At 43.4% G+C, this 10815-nt stretch overlaps 1 protein-coding gene across 2 annotated transcripts in view; it reads left to right on the forward strand.

Moving 5' to 3' along the window:
* Window positions 1-5362, forward strand: part of EPHA1 (EPH receptor A1) — a 33601-nt gene extending 28239 nt beyond the window's left edge. Inside the window, exons 12-18 of one of the 2 annotated variants that reach the window (XM_019617962.3) lie at window positions 92-277; window positions 728-789; window positions 1377-1586; window positions 2262-2411; window positions 2864-3057; window positions 3360-3525; window positions 4362-5362. In XM_019617962.3, coding sequence (XP_019473507.2) covers window positions 92-277; window positions 728-789; window positions 1377-1586; window positions 2262-2411; window positions 2864-3057; window positions 3360-3519 — 962 coding nt within the window. In that variant the 3' untranslated portion in view covers window positions 3520-3525; window positions 4362-5362. The remainder of the gene's footprint in view (window positions 1-91; window positions 278-727; window positions 790-1376; window positions 1587-2261; window positions 2412-2863; window positions 3058-3359; window positions 3526-4361) is intronic. The other variant, XM_010717658.4, reaches the window with a different exon arrangement.
* The last annotated feature ends 5453 nt before the right edge of the window (window positions 5363-10815 follow it).

Raw genomic sequence — 10815 nt, forward strand, 5'->3', positions numbered from 1 at the left:
GGTCTTCTCTTCATCTTTCAGTTCTCTCATGCTGCTGTTCACCTGCTACTCTTGAGCTCATCTGTGACTTATTATTTCTGTTTGTCCTCAGGGGAGTTTGGGGAGGTCTATCGTGGGTCTCTGCGGCTCCCAGGGAAAGAACGTATTGTGGTTGCCATCAAAACCCTCAAGTCAACATATTCAGACTCACAGTGGTGGAACTTCCTGCGTGAGGCAACAATTATGGGGCAGTTCAATCACCCAAACATTGTCCATCTGGAAGGAGTTGTCACCAAAAGTAAGAATGTGGGAAATGTTCCTGGAATTACAGTAGAAAGTGGCACATTTCTAGGGACATTCTTAAGAGGAGATTATGTCAGGGAGGCTATGTTGGGAAAATATACATGCTATGTTAGCCTATGGCAAGCAATGAGGAAGGGAGGAGAGTTATGCATTTCCAGAAAAGTCAAGAGGTAGTGTTAGTAAAGGTCTTGTTAGGTTGGTGAGTGGATATGAAGTTGGAATAGTGTAAGGGATGGTGGAAGGTTATGTGTGTTACACAAGGAGAAATACAAAATCACTGGAGGAGTTCTAAGGGGAGGGACATCTATCTACCTATGACTGTGGAGCAGGAATGGTGGTTGAGGCTAGGTATGGTTCTCTGTTTTGGGGGAGTATGGAGAGCACTGAAACACAGATTGCAAAGGAGAACTGTGAAAAAGAGTGACACTTTAATGTTTTCCTCAAGGAAGGCCAATGATGATCATCACTGAATATATGGAGAATGGAGCGCTGGATACCTTCCTCCGGGTGAGAGACCTTAATCTGTAATAGGCTTGTGTACTGCTAAAACTTGCACTTGACCTGGATTTAGGACCCTAAGAGAAGACTAGAAATAAGACCTAGACATCCACATAATTTTTGCTCACTAACATTTCCAGTCTCAGCAGCTGAAGCTTGATGCTATCCAATTTGCTCAGTATCCAGAGTGCTGTCTTTGGCAGTTAAAATGCAGGTGCTTAGTGATGACTCTGGAGACCACCACCAATGCCTTGGTGTGAACCTGTGGGGTCCCTTGGGCTACAGCACCATGTTTTGCTTGTTACCACTACACTCTTTTGCAAGTTGATAAAGTCAGTATCTAGAAATCAACAGAATAATGTTACTTTGGATGGGGTCCTTGGGCAGCCTGACCTAATATCAGATGTGGAGGTTGGCAGTCCTGCTTGCGGCAGGGGGGTTGGAGCTTGATGATCCTTGAGATCCCTTCCAACCCAGGCCATTCTATGATTCTATGATTCTATGATTCTATGATTCTATGATTCTATGATTCTACGATTCTATGATTCTATGATTCTGTGACTTCACCAGGGTCTTCTCTCACTTCTTCCATGTAGGAGAATGAGGAAAAATTTAGCCCTGTGCAGCTTGTGAACATGCTGCAGGGAATAGCCTCCGGCATGACCTACCTTTCAGAACACAACTATGTGCACCGTGATCTGGCTGCTCGCAATATCCTGGTAACACGCAGCCTTCAATGCAAGGTGTCTGACTTTGGTCTTTCCCGAATATTGGAGAATGATGCAGAGGGAACATATGAAACCAAGGTAATGCAAAAACAGTCTCTGGAGAGATAAGGTCTCAGTCTTGTAAGTGAGCTGCACTCTTGGGAGATTGGGTTTCTGCCAGGTAAGAATGGCAGAATTTTTTTGTAATATGAAACGTGGAGAATTTGGAGGAAAAAATTTCTTAAAAAACACATTATAAAATTGCAAATCATTATGTGATGGAAGGTGGTGCTTTTCTACTGAGTCCATGTTGATTTTGTTTGCTAAGAGAATAAGTAGAGGAAACGTAGTTTTTGAAATGAAGCAAAATAAGATGTCAGATATTTTGGACTCGGTTAATAACATCTAGCTTTGAAGACAGCCCTGCTGTGAGCAGGAATTTGGAGCAGGGAGATGTACAGGTCCCTTTCAATGAAAGCTCCAGTGATTCTAATACCATGTTTCATTGAAAGTAGGTCTGTTACTGGCATCAGTATCTTACACCCACAGCAGTGGTTTTGTGGTTTTGAATTCAATTGAACAGAAGGCTTAAAGTCATTAACTTTACAAGATTATTTGTGTCTTTTTAACAAATTTCCCCAGAGTTGATTAACATCACTTTAAGAGAAGAGGGCCCAGTCTAAGAAGTAGTTTGTGAGGTCTTTGCATGAAAGCACTGGAGAAGCATAACTCCATGATACAAACTGGATACACTATGTCTTTTCTCTTTTACAGGGTGGTAAGATTCCAATCCGATGGACAGCCCCAGAGGCCATCGCTCATCGGATTTTCACCTCAGCCAGTGATGTCTGGAGCTTTGGAATTGTCATGTGGGAGGTGCTGTCATTTGGTGACAAGCCATATGGGAATATGACTAATCAGGAGGTAATAGAACTCTCGTGCCAATTTAAGGTTATACTTAAGGAATTGTTTAAGGTTATTATTTAAAGAATATAGACCATACTTGTTCTTCTTCTACGTGCAATCTTGCCATTCATCTGAATGCATAACTACTTTCTCCCTTCCTGCTAAAAGTCAGTGTGGCCAAGCTTTGACTTGGGCAGTAACAGAATCATTTGATTCTCACTTCTAAGGAACATGTACCCTAAATCACAAATGGAGCTAAGCTAATAAAAGACTGAAACCAGATGTGTATCTCACTTCACATTTGTTTTCTTATCCTTTGCTGTCCAAACCCTACGTTATACATACGTAACCTGCTTCAACCCCTTCCTTTGCTGCACACTGCATAATGGAGAACTGTCTGCTCCCAGCCCCCTGGAGGTTTCTGGTCCTTCTTTTACACCTGGCAAGAGTTTTGTCTGTTCTCTGTACAGGTGATGAGAAGCTTAGAGGATGGTTACCGGCTCCCTCCACCTGTGGACTGCCCATCCATCCTCTATGAGCTAATGAAGAGCTGTTGGTCACACGATCGAATGAGGAGGCCTCATTTCCAGGAGATTCGGGCACAGCTGCAACACTTCAGCTCAAGCCCCCATCTCCTCCGGTCTGTTGCAGACTTTGATCCCAGGTAAACAGACAGGAGGAGAGATTAACTGGGAGATTTTTGCCTCCTGTTCAAACAGGAGAAGTGATATTAGCAGTGCAGTCTGGCAAGAGACACGTTAGATGTTCTGTGAGTAGAAGGTAGCAGTAATCTTTCTCTCATGGTGACATAAGGCCTAGCTATGGCTCTGGGCAGTCTGATCTCACTGCAGAGGGCAGATTAGTGGCCAAGCCCTGCTAGAGAGTTTTCTCTCTCAAGCTAATGTCTCATAGTACTGACCACTTAAGGTATTTGCCTGGCTAAGTGAGGATTTCATCTGCTTTTAGGGTAACGCTCCGGCTCCCGAGCTGCAGCGGATCTGATGGTATCCCCTATCGATCTATTCCCGAGTGGCTGGAATCCATTCGCATGAAGCGTTATATCTCCAACTTTCGCACTGCTGGCCTTGACACCATGGAGTCAATTCTGGACCTCACTGCTGAGTAAGGACAGGTTAAGTTTCCACAGGACACACCAGGCTATTTTGAAAATAGCTGTATCTGTCCTGCTATCTGAACAGGAAATCACATTTACTTGTAAGACTTCTTCATCCTTCTTTATGTGGTTAAATAGAAGTGGAAAAGCCTATTGCCCTGTAAGGGAATGAATAGCCAAAGCTGTGAGACTGTTTCCTTCGTTGTCCATGCCTGAGGCCTACTGGGGACCTGAGCTGCTCTGAACTCCTATCAGACACAAGAGAGCAAGAAGAGACATCAAATAATTCCCTAACCTGATCATTTCACCAGTCTTGTAGGACTTGATTAGAGAATTTTCTTGCTTGAACTTGACAGGCTAGTGACTTTCTCCCTGTATCAGCTAGGCACAGTTCCATTCTAGAACCAAGTCCTTCTGGGCCCTTTAGAAGATCTAAGGCCAGATACTTTACCAGCTCAGACTTTTTCTGCTGTAGGATTGGGAACATACAACCAAGTATAACCAGAGCAGTTACATAAAACAAATGGACAAGTACAGTCCAGGAACTCTACTAAAGAGTTGAGACATGGCACATATCAGAAGAGGGCATAGATGCACTCCTGATTTTGTAGGAGCATAAGCCTAGTCACAAGGTGGGAGAATCCAGTCGACTGGGTGGGAAGGGGTAGGCAGGAAAGGGAAGTAACGCCTGGATGTTTCTTCCCTCTAGAGAAAAAGGGGTAGCAGGAGGTACTGAGGGAAAGGAAGCTTTCTGAACTAATGCTTAATAACTGTTTCTGCCCTTAAGCACATCCTAGTCTGCAAAGCGCAAGAATAGCAATTCATTTTTTCCTTTCTCTTCCCATTTCCTTCAGGGACTTGAAACAGATGGGAGTGTCACTTCCAGGCCACCAGAAGAGGATTCTGTGTAGCATCCAAGGCTTTAAGGAGTGACCAGTTGTTGCTCTCTCAAGCTTGCCAAATGCTGTCTTACCAGATATCACTTGGAATCATTCCTATGGCAATTGCTTCCAAATGAGTGACTGGGACAAGAAAAGCAAAACAACCAGGACTGAAAAGACTTATGAGGCAACACCACCTGCTCTCATTTCTGTTTCCCCTTGCTTCAGCCAGCAGTACTTTTCAGAACACTGGTCTTAGAATCTGTTCTCAATCCTGTCTTCTACTGTTAGTTCTGTGCAGCACGGAATAATCCCTGTAGTCCACATAATGGACTTTCAAGCCAGGTAATCACATGGAAATATAAGGATACATACAATTGCAGGGTGGGGATTGGGATAATGTTTTAAGATTGAAAATGAGGATTCAGATGCTATGGGACCTTCAGAAAACATGCATGAGGATGCAAACAGAGGTTGGGCACATTCACTCCCTGACGTACATCCCTTCTCATTTCAGCAGCCTTCTGTCTTCCTTATTTCACAATAGGAACAAACTTGTCAATCTTTCACAAGGCTGCTGCTGGGGGATATATTTTTAAATTAAGCTATTCTTGCTTTAAACACCACCAAAACGTGGTGTAGTTTGTTCTTTGAAGGAGAAGTTGGGAGTAGCAGCGCACCCTGCTGTAACCTTGGCATGTTGCTTACTTGCACGTGTACTTCAGCGGAGTGATTTACCTCTCTTCAACCTGCTTAATACCTTTACTTGTTCCATAGACACAAAACCTTGTAGGTACCAATTTTTCTCTGCCCCTTTCTTGAAAGAGGGACTGAATAAGGTATTTGTAACAGAAAAATGTAGAGGTGGTCTGTCATTCCTTCTCTGTGAAGGAAGTATTATTATTTATCAGAACTCAAGACAGAGGTGCTACAGACTGTAAATAGTATTTTGTAAATAAATTTGAGGCAGAGCAGGTTGTGTGTTGGAGTGTTTTGGCTTATCTCAAATAATTCTGGGACCTCTGCTCTAGAATATATGTAATAATTTCCAGCAGGGTGATTACATCCAATGTTTCAGCCAAGCTTAAGGACTTGCAGCTGTGTAACTGCAGATGTGCAAATGCAGTTGCATTAAGACAAAGGGATGTATGTGCAGCTGGTCATTTCAGACATTTTTCTTTAAACTGATTTACTGCTGTAATGTACAGCTGTAAACCAAGTCCATCTTTGTACAGCTCCTGTGTTTACCCCTAAACTGTGAGAAATGCTAGAAGCTGCTCATGTAGTTCAATGAAATATGTGAGTAGTACTTCCTTTTGCTGCAGAAGAAAGTATTCAGGTGAGAAGGGGGGAAAAAAGTAAAAAATCACACTCTGCTGGTCCTAAGACTTCCTCGAAAAGCAAACTGGACTCTCACGTCATACTTAGGGTGAGTTGGCTGTACTAACCTTAAGATATTTCTAAGCACTTGTGCTAAGTCAAGTTTTGTGAAGATGGTGAGTATTAGCCATTCAGCCATCAGTTAGTTGTAGATAAGTGTGTTTCCATAATTGTATAATGCTCCAAATTCTTAAGGGTTTAAACTGCCATCCTCCTTCTGCGAAGGTCTCTCTCATCTATGTCTACAGAAGATCTAAGAAGCACAGATCTAAAAAGATGCAACTTAAGGCAAGAAGAATGGTTTCTGTTCAAGATGAGAAGCAGCAGAGCATAAACGAGGAACCATAATATACATGTATCTCAGCCACTTGAGTTCATGCAACTAGACTAAGTCATTGCCAACAAGAAAAACTTGTATTATGAGTCTTGTTAGTATATCAGGAAGTTCAGTCTTAGTAATAGACGTTTTTAACATGAAGCATAGATAATAAAGTTGCTGCGTGAACAGTGTCCAGGCTAGATGGTAAGCTTTGATGAGGCTGACACAAGATAAAAGCACGCGTCGTGCAAACATAAGCTTTAGTATACCCCTACAGAAGATAGAAAATTGGTATGAGTGGTTGCTACAGCAGGTTGTTGTGCTGCCATTTAGAGGGATCTTGGCACATGGAAAAAAGGGAAGGGAGGAGTCTTGTGAATTTCAATAAAGGGAAATGAGGGAAATGAAGAGCTCTGTAACAAGGGAAGTGTAGCCTCTTGCACCAGTACATGCTGGAGGCTGACTGGGTAGAAAGTGTGAAAGTACCTGCATGTCCCACCTTCAGCAAATGGCACGTCAGTCAGTAATGCACGCTGGCAGCAAAGGAGGCCAACACTGCCTAGACTGCATTAGAAAATGCATCCTGAGTAACTGGAAGGGGCCTATTCTTATCAGAATCATTTAAGTTGGAAGGAGTCACCAGAGGTCATTCCTGCAATGAACAGGAACATTTATAGCTAGATCAGAATCCTGTCCATCCTGACCTTGAATGTCTCCAAGGGCAGGGCATCCTACACATTTCTGGACAACCAGTTTCAGTGCTTCACCATCCTTACAGCAAAAGACTTCTTTTTTACATATATCCAATTTAAATCTCTCACTTAGTTTTGAAACCATTTCCCCTTGTCCTGTTACAAGAAGTCCTGCTAAAGAGTCTGTCCCCTTCCTTCTTATAGACCCCCTTCATACATTGAAAGGGTTCCCCCAGAGCCACCTCCTCTGTGCTTAACGTTTCCAGCTCTCTCATTCTGTCCTTGTAAGGGAGGTGTTCCATCCCTTGCATCACTTTTGTGGCCCTCCTTTGGATGCACTCCAACAAGCCCACTTCTCTCCTGTACTGAGGACTCCACATTTGGATGCAGTACTCCAGGTGAGGTCTCACCAGCACAGAGCAGAGGGGCAAGATCACCTCCCTCTCCCTGCTGACTACGCTGCTTCTGATGCAGCTCAGGGTATGGTTGGCTTTCTGGGCTGCGAGGGCACATTGCTGCCTCATGCCCAGTGGCCATCCACCAGTACCTCCAAGTCCTTTTCACTGGGGCTGTGATCCATCCTTTCATCCTGTACTGATAGCAGAGATTGCCATGACCCATGTGCAAGAGACCGTGCACTTGGATTTATTACACCTCATGAGGTTTACCTGGGCCCACTGCTCAAGCATGTCTACAACTCTCTGAATGGCATCCTGTCTTTGGGCACACCAAACAACTTGGTGTCATCAGCAAAGTTGCTGAGAGTGCACTTGATCTTCCTTTCCCCTCTCCTCTCTGAGACATCTAGAGTGTTTTGTCCAACTCTGGTACAAGGAGATGGATTTACTGGAACAATATCAGTGTAAGGTCAGCAAGATTTTGAAGTGATTACACCGTGGGAGTACAACATTTTGGCTTGCCTGGGCTGCACTGAGAGAAGAGGAATTGTTTTGAGCCACATATAAATTATATAATACAGTTAATGTATATAACTAACAAAACTCTTTTTTTTTTATTTTTTTATTAAAACATAAAAAAGCGAGAAAACATAGAACTAGTGGGATATTTGACCTTGTTTTTGTGAAACTAATGTATCAGTCTGGTTTGATGGAAGTGGTTGCAATTCTTAGTGAGTTCTTAAAGTGTTCATCAGGGATTTTTGATGAAATTTTACTCTTCCTGTACTTCATCCTTGATGATAGTTATTCAGAAACGTACATACTGCCAAAGAGTGATTGAGTGAATGAGGCACAATTGAGAAGCAAGGGATGCTTTTTTCTGTTAAGATAGGCTTATAAAAATCTAGTAAAGAAACATGACCAAATTTTTCAAGTTGAATATCTGATTGCAACTTTACACGTTCCACTTGAAAATTTCCAAGTAATGTATTTACATCAACTGAAAATGGAGTAAAATATATACAGAAAAATTGATGATTCTTTTTTGCAACCTTGAAACCTTTTCTTAAACTCCTTTACCAAGACGGAAAGCAAGGCTGCATATTTCTTACTGTTCCCAGGACTGTATTTAGCCAACGTATCAAAACGCATCCAATTATTTGCCATAACTTGAGGTAAGCACTGCAACGCACCCTCCCCATGCATTGATTTCAGCCCAGACAGTCTCAATCACACACTGATGTTTGACTGCTGCTGAGCAATGGGTGTGTGTCTGGGACTGGGCAAGGCCACACGATGGTGCAGAGCCTGGGGTGGCTGCAGTACAAGCCGTGAACATGGTTAGGTTACAGCATTTGACATACAGGATGTCTGAGAGAGGAAAGACTGCTCAACCTTACGATGAGGTGGTTTGGGTAGCTTTTATCATTGTATATAGTTATGTGAGGGAAGATAGTGAAAAAGAGGAAGCCAAGCTCTCCTTGGTGGTATCCAGTGAAAGAAGCAGCAGTGAATGTATATGAAACTGCATGAATTTCTATCTGAAATTAAGAAAAAACTTTCTAATTGCAGCAAAATCCAAAAAGGTAATGGAGCTCTCATCAGTGGAGTTACTTAGAAATTGATTGGGCACAGTCCTGAGCAACCTGCTCTGACTGACCCAGCTTTAAGCCAGAGGTTGGGTATGGGGGTCTCTTCCAACCTCAGCTATTAGGAACTGCTGAATCTGCACCATGTCTTCAGGTACAGCCAGTAGCAAGTTGGAACATGTATTCCCAGAAGGCACTCCTGCACACATTCCAACAAAATGCATGTAGATACACTTGTACATGAGTGGCCTCCTGAACAGAAAAGATAGCAGTCAGGCAAGCACGGCACAACAAACCCGATCCTATTCCCTTCTCTGACTGATCAGGATGAGCCTGTTCATGAGAAACATATAAACACTATGAATTCCTCTGGTAGAACTGAGCATCTAAGACCAGCCATCCAGTAGCTGGGTCTCCTCAGTTGCTGGCACCAGGACGTATCAGCTCTTAATGGCCTGCAGCCCCACTCTGGTGGTGGGTATTCAGCCCACCTTATGTGTACATACACAGGATCTCTCCAGTAATTAGCTTTAGACACTGAGTCTAATTCCCTGATATTCCCATCACCTCTCATACGCAGATGAAAAATGTTCTCTGCTAGCTGATCCAGGCTTACTGCTAGCTGACTTACAGATCCCAGGGGAGCTGGCTTTGACTAGAGGGCTTTTGCAGCTGACTCTCATGCAGGTCTCTGCAGCAATCAGCCCAGCTCTTGGCTCTCAAGTCTCTTATCCTATACAGTCACCAACTACTCTGACTTGACTCTCACTAGTAATTATGCACCAACATATGCATCCATACAATATATATGCACTTCATTATAGGGGAAGAGCATCTCCCCTATGAAGAAAGGCTAAGTGAACTGGGTCTGTTTAGCCTTGAGAAAAGATGACTGAGAGGGGACCTGATCCAGGTTTATAAATATCTGAGGTGTGGCGGCCATAGCGGTGAGGCCAGTCTCTTTTCAGTGGTACGTGGGGACAGGACGAGGGGAAACAGACATCAGCTGCAGCATAGGAAGTTTCGCACCAGTGTGCGTAAGAACTTCTTCACGGTGAGGGTGACGGAGCACTGGAACAGGCTGCCCAGGGAGGTTGTGGAGTCTCCTTCTCTGGAGATATTCAAGTCTCGCCTGGACGCCTACCTGTGCGACCTGGTGTAGGGAACCTGCTTTGGCAGGGGGTTGGTCTCGATGATCTCTAGAGGTCCCTTCCAACCCCTACAATTCTGTGATTCTGTGATTATTTCCAGTTGTAGCATTTAGACCCTTCAAAACAGACATTGAGCAAAGTCCCCTAAGAAAATAACTAAAAAAGGAGTTTATCAAGAAGATGGGCACAGTCAGATGAACATACTGCATACTTGCAGCCAGCCCTTTTATGCCCCTTTCCCGTCTTTCCCAAGCTGCTTCCTTTTCTTGATCACTCCCTCTTCCTGCCCCTAAGCATCTCATAAAATACACTGTAGTTTCCAAATGCATTTCCCCTGCATCCCATGCCCCTCAAAAGCAGTAATTCCCCTAATATGCAAGATGATCCAGCGAGCGGCTCCCAGTTTTTCTTTATGTCCCAAACATGGGCTTATTATAGTCCTGTGATAGTTCTCCAAGGAATTGGGTTAGGGTGCTTCTCTCACCTGTCATTGCTTTTCTCACCTGTGCTCCTTGGTATTTATGGATGAGAACTTTTAATCACATAAGCTAAAAGATACAGCTAAGTAACTAAAACAACCAACAGCAACAGTCTAGAATTTGTTTATTCCTTCCTTATCCTATAGGAAACTTCCAGACGTTTACTGTATGAATTTGGAAGCAGTCATTAAATATTTCCCCCAAACTGGCAGGAGAACAAGAGTAGGTTTCATGCTTTTGAAGTGTAGAAATATTAATGCTTACCATAATGAGTTTCACCTGCAGTGACAGAAGCATCACCATTCTATACCATAAGCACCAAGCACAAATACTTTCTGTCTGAATAGCAGTACTGAAGGCAAAGCTCATTGTGCACTCTAGCCCAGACTAATGCAAATGAACTGTAATACCTCACCTAC

The sequence above is a fragment of the Meleagris gallopavo genome, chromosome 1, assembly GCF_905368555.1.
Source record: "Meleagris gallopavo chromosome 1, MGAL_WU_HG_1.1, whole genome shotgun sequence".
Taxonomy (NCBI): Eukaryota; Metazoa; Chordata; class Aves; order Galliformes; family Phasianidae; genus Meleagris; species Meleagris gallopavo.